Below are 13,994 nucleotides of genomic sequence, written 5' to 3' on the forward strand. Positions count from 1 at the left end.
CTAATAAGAGAAGCTGTTACCTGCTCTTGATCTCCTGCCCCATCGATGTAGTCATAGTTCTTGGAATAAGCCCTAAGGAGCAATAGAGATCCTAGAGCAAGTAAGCTGCACTTAGATTGGAAAGGGAATCTTCCCTTATGCTTCTTGGAAGATATTGTTTAGAATAGCTGTTTAATAATAGTTAATTTTCAGTCTTGTGGGAACTGATATTTATATATCAATTATGGAGAGTGGAGAAAACGGTGAGTTGTAGCTGTATTCTTTTTGACCTCGCTATCTTCGTCACAATTTAGAAAGTATATGTTTGCACGCTTAGAAATACGTTTATGTCTCATTGTTCTGTAATGCCACGAAATGTGCAAGTAAAGTGTATTTCTGAATTGTATCTTATTTTTGAAAGAAGTTTAGCAGTAAATAAGGGCTGCTTTTCCCTAATGCATAGAGCACAGCCAAGTGAGTAATTGCTAATTTGGGAGGTAGGTGCTTTAAGCCCATATGCATGATTGAATGCAAGTCCAGTTCCCTTCTAAAGTGGTTTCTGATAGAAATGCAGAAAATTGTTCTGAATCAAATTGAAATTCATGAGATAAATTATTTTTGTCAGTAGTGTTTATTTGATTATCAACATGAGATATGTTACAGACTAGGTCAAAGTTGTATTATACATCTGTTTTGAGGTTAGGAGATCTTCATTAAGTCACAGTTTTGTTCTGCTGCGTGTATGTTGGAATACTGAGTTTAAAAAATAATGTTCAGACATGGTTTTAATTCTCTTAAATATTCCCTCTGTTTGCATACCATTTCAGTTTTTATTGTCAGAAGTAGTTCAGCAGAGCTCTCCTATTGTCTGTGTTTTCTGGCCAGTTTCAAGTAAAGCATTTGAAGCAGACACCTGACAGACTGATGGAGGTGTATTTACCAACAGGGAGGGAAAGCAGCTTGACAAGGTTTCTGTGGTCTTACTTGGGAAAAATTGATTAAAGGATACAAAACGATGATTTGCTTCGTATATTACAAGAGTCACTATTTGGAGTGTATCTTCTTGTACTTGCTATATCTGGTTCTTTGTTTTGGAATTGGGATGTCTTTATGTGACCATATGTACGATTTAAATAGTGTAGTCACTCTTGACTTAAAAGGTCATGGACCAGAGCATTCTTCAAAAAGAAGTATTAGATATTTGATTAGATATGATTATTAAAAAGTCCAGCTGATCTGTCTTTTGTGTGTTGTTCTCTCTTTTCTTCCTGTTTTTCTTCAATGTGTGTTAAGGAGAAATGCTATTGGAGAAAGTGAGATTACAAGTAAAAATGTAGGAATGTATCCTTTGTCTCCACTAAAGTTTTCATGCTTTACTTGTTCATTTGTGGTTCATTGTAACTTGGATCTCTAAACTAATCTTGCTCGTGAATACAGGTGTTCATTGCATAACTAGATAATTATTTTAGTTTCAGGAAAACTGCTACTTGTTAAGATTGGATGGATGGCTCTGTGTCTAAGCATGAAGATCATGTTATTTGTAGGAGAATATACCATGAAATTCCATATCTTAATGATAAGCAGCATTTTTTTGAATTAAAGTGTTCAGACTTTTGACTCATGGCTACATGTACGTGTGCAGCATGACCTAAACAGAGTTGTTTAATAAATTAAGAGCTGCCATTTCCAAAATAAATGCCAACATTCCCTTCTAAAGACGTTACAATGATAACTCTTTCAAATGGGACTTTGTATGATGCTTGTATGGAAATGGAGTGCAGATGTGTATGGTAATTATTCAAAAGTATGGGAGTAACAGTTTGATTTCTCTTTTCAGTATGATGCTGTTCCAATCCAGTCTAGCGTAGTGTTATGCTCCTGTTCATCCCCATCAATGGTGAGGAACCAAGCAGATTCCAGCACTCCATCTGTCATTTCCACCTGTGGCAGCAGGCAGGGATCTAACATGGAGGGCACTGCAGCCGAATCAAGATCTAGTTCGAACTCCTTGCAGCAACATACAGGACAGCAGCCTCCACAGCCTCGAAAGAAACGACCCGATGACTTCAAATTTGGGAAAATTCTGGGTGAAGGATCTTTTTCAACGGTAACTTTACTTTTTATAAGAAGTGCCGGATATCTTAGATAAACTTCAAAATTTGTTGTGCGAGTAATATTGCCGAGATCTAAATCTGGAGAGAGCAACTTGAAGGGTAAATGAATGATACATAGTGGTTTTAAGTTTTACTATTAAAATTAAGTATTGCACTAAATATGGGTGCTGATTTTTCAAGTACCTTTTGAACTCATCAGGAGTTCCATTGTACACTGATGACTTGATGTTTGGATTTTTAGGAGACAATGCTTTCTAATGTAAGTTTGATAGCATAATGGGCTATGCTAAAATTTTATGATATAAAGGACTAGGACTGGGCTAGGAGTTTGTGGTAAGAACTTCCATGCAGGGTCCTGTCTGTGGCAGGAGCTACTGCCAGATGCTTAGGGAAGAAAGTAAGAACAGTGTTACTTCTCCAGTATTCTTTCTCTGCTTCTACTGGAGGAGAGTCAGTCTTTGGAGCTATACAGCTTCATTCAATTAAGCTATACAGCTTAATTCAATTAATGAGACTTATTAGCTAAGATGTATTTCTACCTGTGTCGGTTGATCACTACTGCCATCTGACTATGGACTCCCTGTGTGTGGATATATAGGCGAGGTTGCCTGTTGGATTTTTGTTTTACTGATGGCACTGAATTGTTTTTATGAAAATGTAGAGGTGTCAATTTCCAAAATGCAGAAAGTTAGTACTATATATCTGGGTATTTATTTAACAACTGATTTTTAAAGTGACCTGCTTTTAGTAGCTTTAATGGTAGACTTGGTTGATGAAACCTGGCAACAAAAATTGGAAAAGTTACAAACATTTCTCATTTGGTTGCACAGCTGTAAATAATGTTGCCTGTGTACACAGAGGGGTCTCAAAAATTCCTTATGCAGAGATGCAGCTTGTACAAAATTTCCACCGGTCTGTTACATTGTGTATCAGGTGTATGTAATAATATTTTGGAGTACTCATAACTGATTTTGCAAGGGGTAGAATATAATGAGAAGTGTATTAGAAGCAAGCCTGGTGCAGTGATTTAAAAAAATAAAATTAAAAGTTAGTATAATGTTGAGATTCTAGCAAGGTATTGGAATGGATATAAACTTAAAATGAGAAAAACACAAACAGTAGTCATCTATTGTTAAGAGGTTATTGCTCGGATTCATGCAAGAGGGCTTTTCAGATTGTCTTAAAAATTGCCTTTTATAGAAGTTTTCTTGAAGGCAACTTTAATTTGTGTTCCTCCAAAAGCTTTTCTCTTTAAAAATATAAAACTGCTTGCCTGAAACTTTATTCCTTGCTTCTACTAATTGGAAATCTCTCATTCCCTTTTTTAAAATCTTTTTCCTAACAACCTGTAAGTAGTTGAAAACTGTCTCACTTCTCGGTTTTGATCTTTCAGATAACATTTATCTTTCAATATTTGCCATTTATGTTAAGAAGTACTGTGACAAATTTTTATAAATATTCCTCAGTGCACTTGTTGCTTCCTCCCCCCCACCCTCTTAAAAAGATGTGGCAATTTATTGTGACTTATGTTATCATCTTCAGAATTCTCCTGGAAAAAAGAAAATGTAAATCAGTGATTACCCAATCAGGTCTATAAGCGTTGTGATGCTGAACTGAATTTCTGCAGAGGTCTTGGTGAAGGCAGCATCATATCAACACAGGCTTAAATGTTTTGCTTGATTGCAGTTGTGATAGCTTATTTTGGAGAATCAGTATTCTAAATACCTGCTGGAAGATGAAAACCAATGTTACTGTAGGTCTTTAATGGTTACAATGTATTTTCTCTCTTCTGGCAACAGGTCGTCTTGGCTCGAGAATTGGCAAGTTCTAGAGAATATGCCAGTAAGTATTGACTCCTTCAGCACAAACTGTTTAAAAATACAATATCAGTGTAGTTCTGGTACAAAACACCTGTTCAAAAGACAGTATTAGTGGTTTTATGATAATTTTATCTAACAAAAAAAAAAACCACAACCTCAAGCAAATTACTTAAATGGACTTAATTTGATTGTACCTCCTGCGTTTTCACTCTGTCTTTTTTCATAAAGTTAAAATTCTAGAAAAGCGTCATATCATAAAAGAAAACAAGGTGCCATATGTGACACGAGAGAGAGATGTAATGTCCCGACTGGATCACCCTTTTTTTGTGAAACTCTACTTCACCTTTCAGGATGATGAAAAGCTATGTATCCTTTGCGTTTTAAAACTTTCTGTAACACTTTCTTAAAAGTAACAATCACCAGTATTGGTTCCTTTGAAACATTGTGTAACAGGAAAGATGGAAGTAACTTCAGATATTTAAAATATCTTAATGTTTGTGATGCAATTTTTTGCGGTCATTCTTGTAATAGATATTAAGCAAATAGAATGAGTGCGACCCCTCAAAGAGAACAGTGGGTGACTTGTGGGACAGGGGAGATGAATAAAACAATAACTTGTATTGTCCATTTGGTAAATGCTGAAGGGCAACTTGCAACAATCTAAGTTTAAAATAATTTAAAAAATAAAATTGGGGGGGATATGAGAAATGTATTAGAAATGTTTTATTTCTGATCTATACAATAAAACACCACAATTCCTGTGTTTAAAATAGGGGTAGTCAGCTATATTTACTACTATTGTTTCTTATTTAAACCATAGATCTATTAAAATCTTTCTTACATAAAAGCGCTTACAGAATAGTCTGAATGATAGAAAGCCGAAACTCTTCTGTTTGGGCCACTGTTTCCCAAGTTCTCTCTCTAGCGGCAATTGCAAAGTGTGGATTCATCTTGAAAGCTCATTGGTTTGCAGTTGGCTTTTTTTTTTCTTGTGAAGAAAACGTTAATGATGTAAATTTCCTCCTGAAGTTCCTGCTTCAAATTGGCTGTGTCAAGGGTAAAAGGATAGATCAGTCTATTTCTGGGGTCAGTAAGTAGTTGTGTTAGTGGTGTGAACAGGCCCTATATCATGCGTGTGCGTACGTCCATAGCACACCTGCGCAGCAACAGAACTTACAGGGGCTCTCTTGTAATGTAAAAATTTGTTCATTGAACACTGGGATGACTTTGGAACTTTCCAGATGATGGGGCTATTTTAAACTTAGGTTGAATTCTGGTTATGACTGTAAATAGTTCTCTTTGAGGGCAATTATGTATACAGTTTAAATGAATTATTCAGGCGAATGTCTGGAAAAACTATAAATTTAACCCTTTATGTAGTCTTTGCTATGCTAAGAAATTTGGGCCTGTGTCCTAGGTTGTTAATATATTTAAGAAATGGTTTTATGTTGCTACCATGTAAAGTTTCAAATTAACCAGCTTCACTTCTTCCCTGTTCTTCATGTATTTTTAGTATTATTCTTGTCTTTGGAATGAAGTGCGGTGGTATTTGGTTTTGTTTTAGAATGGTTTAGTGATAGACCTTAACTATACTTACATTCAGATTTTGGGCTTAGTTATGCCAAAAACGGAGAGCTGCTAAAGTATATACGTAAAATCGGCTCATTTGATGAGACCTGTACCAGATTTTATACTGCTGAAATTGTATCAGCCCTGGAGTATTTGCATGGGAAAGGAATAATTCACAGGTAATACAAAGCTGAGATAAACATGCATTTGATTATGCAAAGGTGTTTTTTCTGGAAGTGTTCCTTGTGAAGTCTGTAGCAAACGTGGATTTTGTGGAAAGCTAATGTATGTAGATATCTATATATATCCTAGATCCATAATGTTAATATGCAATACAGGTATATGATATATAAACTGTGTGTATAGAGTACAGTATATATATATCAATTTGTATACTTAAAAAAAAAAAAAAAACACACAGAACTGTTAAAAAGGTCTCTTCCAGTCATGTACTTTCTACTTCTCTCTGAGAATAGTTACAGGAAAACAAACAAGATTTTTGTCTTGTGTGTCATAATTGCTTCATTCCAATTGCTGTCTGTGCTAGTTCACAGACTTTAAACTGTACAACCCATGTTTTTTAATAATAGGGGGCTCTAATCTGAGGACAATAATGCCGCATGGTGGTTGATGGAAGTAGCTTTGAATTGCACTGATTTTTCTTACCAGTCAACCAAAACAGCTCCCATGCTTCTAGATTTCTTTGTGAGCATCCAAAGATACTTCTTAGAGGGAAGTGCGTCGTCTTTTTCTTGTCAACTGAAGAAGCTTGGTGCAAAGTAAATAATATCATAACAGTGTAGCCCAATGCTATTTTTTTTAATGTTGTTGCTAAATGAACCTCTTAACATCTAACTCTGTGTTGCTATATATTGTGTGTGATACTGTGAGGTCTGGTTTTATTCGGAATCAGAGGCAGTGTCCATACAAATGGTACCCATACCTTGGAAATACAGATTGTACGTGGATTTGTATGTGACGGGTGTAAATATGCCGCTCTTAAAGAGTGAAGGTGCTTTATGGTTTTTACCTCTTCTGGACATTTAGCTGGGGGGTGCCATTCTTTGACTAACTGGAATTTTGCACTGACTAAAACAAGCCTAGAAGATCTTACTGCCATGTCAGTCTTGGATGTTATTTAAGTTAAGGCCTGAGAGTGAAGGTTGTTTGGGTTTTTTTTTTTCATTTTTGTTGAACAACTAATATGTACAATGGCTTAGTTTTGAGATTATTCATTATTTCAGGTCTTTTTAGAAAAAATGTTAATTAACAGGCTTTTTAAAATCTGTGAGCAGTCTGCATGTTGACAGCTACAAGTTAGAGGAAAGTTGACGTAACAATGTTTATAGGATACCTGCATCATTTATGATAGCATCATGTATGTAAGTCACTAAGTTTTGCAACTTTAATTTGTGTGCTATTTAAATATAAAAATCTGCCTCTTCCAGGGACCTTAAGCCAGAGAACATCTTGCTAAACGAAGATATGCACATTCAAATTACAGACTTTGGAACAGCAAAAGTATTATCTGCAGATAGCAGACAAGGTATGCCATTACTTCATCATGTGCCACAGATAACTATAGCAAATGGTCCTTTGAAATGTATGTATGTTTTGTTTACCAAATGGTATCCTTCAAATATCATTACCTCTTATGTAACAAAATCGCTGCGAGAGCTTGAAGCAGTTTTGACTGTCACTTCTTAAAATTATGTCAGAAGAGGTGATATTTGGTGTAGTGGTATAGCCAGCTAGATCACCAAATAGAGTGGAAAGTTGAACTACTTCAAATTACTTTTCATTTGCAAAACAAGAATACAAGGAGTTACTGTGGCTTAGCTGAAAATGTAAGTTTTTGCGCTGCTTATGTATTTAACCTCAGTGACTATGAGAGTTGCTCAAATGAAGGTTATAGAGTTCTTGTGTTACTAGTTGCTTAGTGTTAATCTGTGAATCAGTGATGCTGCACACAGTGACTGAGAAAAGCACTAGCCTGAACTGAATTCAATAAACTTAACTTTTTACTTGAATATAGAAAGCTTGTGTTGGTAGATTTTTATACCTAATGAAGTGCCTAAATGCCTAGCTTCTTGAACCAAATAGACACCACTGAGGTTGATTTGCCCCTTCCAAGAAGGTTTTGTGGATGGGTAGAGAAACAAAATTCGTGTGGGTTCTTTGTAGTGTTATATAACTTGCAATAGATTGCCTTTGGGCTTTTTTAATTGGGGGGGTGGGGGTGGGGCGGGCACGGCAGTGAGGGAAGGGGCAGGTTGGCTTCCCCATAAGTATGTATTTGCTTATTTCTTTCAATTTTTATTACCAGCGCGGGCAAACTCATTTGTAGGGACAGCACAGTATGTTTCTCCAGAGCTGCTGACAGAGAAATCTGCCTGTAAAAGGTGAGGACTCGATTGTATTTCAGAACTTCACTGACTCTGTCAGGATACTGTCAAATGGTGGGGAGGGGATAAATAAAGCAAGCAAGCTTTGTATTACAAAGAAACAAGATGCTTGAGTATAAAGGTCTTTTAAGAGAGTTTGAAATTTTTTTTTTCTTAAAAAGTATTACTTCTTCTCTGAGTGCTGGCTTCCTCAGTTCATCTACCTTCTGGAGTTCTGCAGACAGCAGTAGGTGTTGTCAGGAGAAGGTGTGTAATGTGAAGTTGGATTTCCCTTACCCATAAATAAGTCAGAAAACCTTTTTCTATTATCCAAATAATATAATTATTTTTATTCTCTTTTATATAAGCTTGCTCTAATACAGTAATTCCTGCTGTAAAAGCAGCAGAATGTTGCATTCTGTCAGTTAGGCGAAAAGCTACAGCTTTCCCTGACTTGTATTTAGATCAACTTACAGTTATCTTTGCCAGGCCCTGCTTGGGGTTTGCAGTGGTTTAAAGCTCATCTCTCTGTCTTGTATGAGTGATATCCTTGAGAAATTTCTTACCCCCTTTAAATTGGTTCTTGATGGTAACCTACAGACTGTTGTATATCTATTTTATTACAATGATGGAAGAATAATCAAAGTAATCACTGACAAATCATAGGGAAGAGAGATCTCTTACAGGGATAACTGTGGTAATTTGTGCTAGCATTTCTTGAAAGTATAGAAATACCACTAGATTTTTCACTTTTACTTCTAGTAAAGCGATTTTGACTGGTTTGGCTAATGGAAAGACTTCATCATGCTATCATCTCCTCTTAGAAGTTGTGTAATGCTTCATCTTCACAGAAAACTCTTAATTTGAGTAGTTCTGAGTCTTTGTTAGTATTTTAGTCTTCCATGAGGATTTCTAAGCTTTAATCAAATCTACATATAGTTTGCCACAAGATAAAATAAGTTGAAAATAATCTTTCAGGCCCACGCACTAAAACTTAGGACTTTCCCTCACCCATGTACCATTTTTGTTTGTGTCTTCATAAAAGCTTTAAGTGAAAAAGCTGTATTGTGACTTTTTTTTGCATAAAATATTTAGAGGAAAGGATTTTAATTCTGAAGGAGCATTTATTGCGTTATGGTGGATGCATCTTTGAATTGTGGTAGTGGAAAATAGGTATTCTTTTAGTCTCATTACATACTCATTAATTATTTTGACTGAGAATTCAGCTGTCTTGCACATGTAGTCAGTTGTTGTGGGATGGTTACTGTATACTTTTTTTGGAAAGTTTTGTTGCTACTGTACTCTTCTGTCAAGGAATTAAGTGAAAATAGTGTGGAAATTATGCTAGGCAGGTTTTTCCAATGTGTTTGTGCTATGTTATAATTAGCAGAAGCTTAAAAAAATGTTTTAAATTACAGTTTAAAGACTTCTTATAGGAAAACATGCAATGTGGGTGTCTTTTTTCCTTTCTTTTGAAGCTCTGACCTCTGGGCTCTGGGATGTATAATATATCAGCTTGTAGCTGGATTGCCTCCATTTAGAGCTGGGTAAGAGATTTAAGCTAATTCTTTACATGTAGATCATAATTATATTTGACTTGGTTTTGGCTTTTACCTCACTACCAGTTCTGAAGTACAACTTTTTATGGTGCAGTGTTGGTGTTAATGTCATGCCTGCTTTTATTTGTCCTTTCTGATGTCATGAAAATGATCAGACAGCTATAGCTACTGCTTCTGAGAGAGATTCCTTAATTTATCCTAGGATTTCACATGTAATTTATACCATAAAGGTAACTATGAAGGGGGTATGAGGCACCTCTGTATTGAGTCATTTGAACTTTCCTTGTTATTATTCAAGTATCTGGTACTTAGAGAATCATAGATACTTGGAAGAGTGTACGCCTTTACCCTAGAAAGATTGATGAGAATGTGACTTGTAGATCTCCTGTTTAATATTTGTCCAGGTTATGCGCTGTTAGGGTGAAAGACTGTGAAGAACTAATAACAAAAGCCAATATTTTTCTTTTGCAGAAATGAGTATCTTATATTCCAGAAGATAATAAAGTTGGAATATGACTTCCCAGAAAAATTTTTTCCCAAGGCAAAAGACCTTGTTGAAAAGCTATTGGTAAATATTTGCTGCTGTTAAATGATTTGATAACATTGGAAACATTCAGTTTACGTAGTTCTTTTTTCCTAAAGTTTCTGTGCACTCCATTGCAAATCTTATAATAAGAATGACTGTGAGCACTATTAACTGTGTAGAGGAGTGTCTTGAAAATCAACATCCATTATTAAAGAGCACTTAGATTATTATTATTATTTTAAATCTGAATTATAAAGCGTGGACAAGGAATGTCTCTCAGCGAAATGGAAACAAATGGTTCTAAATACTGTGCATTACACACAGAAGTTAAGATTGAAATACTTAGCTTTACAGAGTACTCAGATTCTTTCTTGTTGAGTTGTATACTGTATCGTTTAGTTGAAAACAGTGTTCTATACATCACAGGGAGATATTCATACCAATGTAAATCAACTTACCTTGCATGTTAGCATGCATTTACCTTGCACTTAATGCGTATCTCAATAATATCAGCCGAAGAATTACTCTGCACATGAATGACAGATAGGAAGAAAAAATAGTTCTGTCTTAGCAGTGAGATGTAGCCGTGACACTAAAATTAATATGCAGAGAACATTTTGAGTGGTATAAGCCATTTGAAGTTCCACAGTCTAGCATATTAGCGTGGGGCATGGGGTGAGGAGGAAACTGTCTAATGTTTGTGGATGATGAGCGCAACTGTTGTGCAGGGCCTAGCAGTGTGTTCCTGTGTCCAGGCCAGCTCTATGGCCAAGCCAGTGCCTGCTGAATGGTAAGGTCTAGGTTGCATTAACATCCTGAGGACTATGCAGTTTTAGGGTGCTTGAGAGGTTGATGTTTGACACCAACTATAGCTTCCACAGGTTCTTGCATCACTAGAATATGATGCTGGACTATACTTAAATGAGCTATGCTCCATCAGGCCTTCTGTGTGTTTGCTTGGTTTTGTTTCTGTCTTCATGAAGAAAAGCCAAAAAATTGTGTGGACCCAAAGAAGTGCTCATTTCTCTAGATCTGTGAGCTGGTCTAATACAAAATGTTGCTGACAAGACATGCTGACAAATATCATCTTGTATTATAAAGAGTCTCCTTATATTCTAGATATGTATGCTTAGGGCAGTGAGACCAACTCGAGACTTCACATGTTACTGTGCAAATGCGAATCATGCTCACCCCTTCCTTGTCATTATTTTATGCATGTTAACTTAATTGTAATTTGCTCAGGTTCTAGATGCTACCAACAGATTAGGCTGTGAAGAAATGGGAGGATATGGACCTCTTAAGGCTCACCCCTTCTTTGAATCCATTGTGTGGGAGAACCTACATCTTCAAACACCCCCAAAACTTACAGCGTATTTACCTGCTATGTCAGAGGATGATGAAGACTGTTATGGAAATGTATGTTTGTCTATTGCTGTATGCAGCTCTGATGCTGCCTGAGACTTTCATTAAAGCATAATTATTGCATATTAAATATTTTTATTGAAATTTACTGATAAGTTATATTTTAATGAAGACTCGATTATTAAGAATCTAATATAAAATTGCTGGTTAAAATTTGAACTAGTCAGCATTTTTTTTTTCTGATAAAAGTGAGCGTTTGGGAAAAATACTGGTTGGCTGGCTTATGACCAAGCATACTTTTTTGGATAAGTGCCTGTTAATCTATGGCGAGTAGGCTGTCTTTTTTCCCCAAAAGCATAATAAACATGCTTAAATTAAAAGCCTCAGTTAGTGCAAAAGAAGCTTTTTAATCAAAGAAATTTCTTTACTTCATTTTGTTTCCTCCTTTAGTATGACAATCTCCTGAGTCAGTTTGGTTGCATGCAAGTTTCTGGTTCTGCCTCTTCCCATTCCCTGTCTGCCCCGGAGACAAGTACACCACAGACATCAGGAGGAAATATTGAACAGTATATTCATGATCTTGACAACAATTCATTTGAGCTGGACTTACAGTTTTCTGAAGATGAAAAGAGGTTACTTCTGGCAAAACAAGCTGGTGGAAATCCTTGGTAAGATCTTTGAATATAGCTCATCTGTTACTTGCACAGCAGTGAGGAATCCAGAATATCTTTAAGCAAACTATCTTTTTCTTGACTTCTATTTTTAAAGTAATAGCAGTGAAACCTAATGCTATCTTTCTAGAATTTACAAGGTCTAGATGATGTTGTAAAGCATGTTTATAAGACAGACAGAAATGATGCTATACCAGTGGTGAGAAGTCTTCCCTCTAGAGTCCTAGAACTAGAAAAGGTTCCTTCTTTCTACAGTTGCCATAAGTTGGGAGGTTTTTTTTGAATGATAATATTCTGTCGATATCTAACCAAAATACCTCCAGACCATATCCTTAATAGCATTTATCTTCACTCTTGAAAGGAGTTTCTCATTTTTGATTTTTTTTTTCCCCCGTCAGATTTTAGAAATAACTCTTTGGCATGGAATGAAGAAGAGTCCAAAATTCATCTAGTAAAGTTGTTCAGGACTTTTTGGTGGAAGAGGAGACACTAGGGAAAGACATGAAAAATTGCTTGATAATAATAATAAAAGCTGTTTCTGTGGAAGAATTACTTCTGGAGTAATAGTTATTTTTCTTTTTTTTTTTAAGGCATCAGTTTGTAGAAAATAACTTAATCCTAAAAATGGGTCCAGTGGACAAAAGAAAGGTAAGGGCTTTTCTTAATTCCCTGTAACAAGATTCAGCTGTCACATTTTTGTGTAGTTGCAGCATAAATAAGGAACCTGTTTTAGAGCTTCCTTGTTTAACTTATTTGTAAGTGCTACGTTGTTTTGTTTATTTTTTTAAAATGTAACGTGTTCTCGTGAATAGGTTGCTCTTTCTTAATTTAGTGGTGTGGTCTTGATTTTTGGAAAAGGCTGAAAGTAAATGTGCTATTGATGCTTTCGTTTTGAGACTGTAGTAAATGAGTTTTTGTTCCCCCTCCTCTTACCAATCTGATATAGCCCACAAAATGCTTTGTCTTGATGCACGTCTACATGTGGATTGAGCCACAAATATCGGAAAGTAAAATACAAGCCCATATTGTTGCTTAGCTGTGGTGTTTTTCCTGGATCTAACTAGTGCTTGTCTCCTAAGAGAGGCAGAGGTGACATTAGAACAGCTTTAAGTATTAACTTTAACGTAGTACAGATGAGCAATGATAGTCTGTGTCAGCTTAACAGGAGCATAGGTTCTCTTTCATCCAAGTTACTGCCTGCTAGTTCCTAATTTTCCCTACAAAATCATGACTATTGATTTCTGCGCTGGAATCTTTGACAAATAGATTTTGCTTCACTCTGTACAGCCAGATGTTTTGTGTTGTTAGAACTTGAAGATGCTTTCTTAAAATAGTACTTGTGTTTTGCCATGTAGTAGGGATGCACTGCAACCCCCTAAAAAACGAGCGAGGTCAAATAAGTAAAGGAAAAGGAAAACAAAAAACTCCCCTGAACTCAAACATATTATCCTATTGCTGAGCTGTTTTAATTCTACCTCTGTTGTTAAATGCAGAGACCTACATGCTTAGATTTTTTTTTCTCATGCTTTTTTTTGCATTGCTGCTTCTATTTTTCTTGTTAGGGACTGTTTGCACGTCGGCGCCAGTTGCTGCTCACAGAAGGGCCCCACCTGTATTATGTGGATCCCGTCAACAAAGTTCTAAAAGGAGAAATTCCATGGTCTTTAGAGTTGCGGCCAGAAGCCAAGAATTTTAAGACATTTTTTGTTCACACAGTAAGTGACTTTCTTTAATTTCTTTGTAAGTTGTACTAAGGTCCTTGGACAACTGCTGTAAGTTGTCACCACACAAATATTTTCTGGAGAAAATAGTTCCCTAAAGACAAGTGTTGATAGTCTTAATTTAAAACAAAAAAATGCAAAACCCAAACCCCAAAAAGACCCAAAACAAAACACCAACAAAAAAACCTGACATATGCATTTCCCACAAAAATACTAGTGTATTTTTTTTTTATTATTCATGTGTAAATAATCTATCAGAGGATTTTGGGATTTGAACAAAGTTCTTAAG

At 35.9% G+C, this 13,994-nt stretch overlaps 1 protein-coding gene across 2 annotated transcripts in view; it reads left to right on the plus strand.

Moving 5' to 3' along the window:
- Positions 1-13,994, plus strand: part of PDPK1 (3-phosphoinositide dependent protein kinase 1) — a 31,746-nt gene that overhangs the window by 12,430 nt on the left and 5,322 nt on the right. For both annotated transcript variants that reach the window (XM_054213295.1, XM_054213294.1), the window contains exons 2-13: positions 1,817-2,086; positions 3,893-3,935; positions 4,142-4,279; positions 5,517-5,661; positions 6,931-7,028; positions 7,809-7,884; positions 9,345-9,413; positions 9,897-9,993; positions 11,194-11,367; positions 11,764-11,981; positions 12,575-12,632; positions 13,547-13,699. In XM_054213295.1, coding sequence (XP_054069270.1) covers positions 1,874-2,086; positions 3,893-3,935; positions 4,142-4,279; positions 5,517-5,661; positions 6,931-7,028; positions 7,809-7,884; positions 9,345-9,413; positions 9,897-9,993; positions 11,194-11,367; positions 11,764-11,981; positions 12,575-12,632; positions 13,547-13,699 — 1,482 coding nt within the window. In that variant the 5' untranslated portion in view covers positions 1,817-1,873. The remainder of the gene's footprint in view (positions 1-1,816; positions 2,087-3,892; positions 3,936-4,141; positions 4,280-5,516; positions 5,662-6,930; positions 7,029-7,808; positions 7,885-9,344; positions 9,414-9,896; positions 9,994-11,193; positions 11,368-11,763; positions 11,982-12,574; positions 12,633-13,546; positions 13,700-13,994) is intronic.

This window comes from Rissa tridactyla, chromosome 8 (genome assembly GCF_028500815.1).
Source record: "Rissa tridactyla isolate bRisTri1 chromosome 8, bRisTri1.patW.cur.20221130, whole genome shotgun sequence".
Taxonomy (NCBI): Eukaryota; Metazoa; Chordata; class Aves; order Charadriiformes; family Laridae; genus Rissa; species Rissa tridactyla.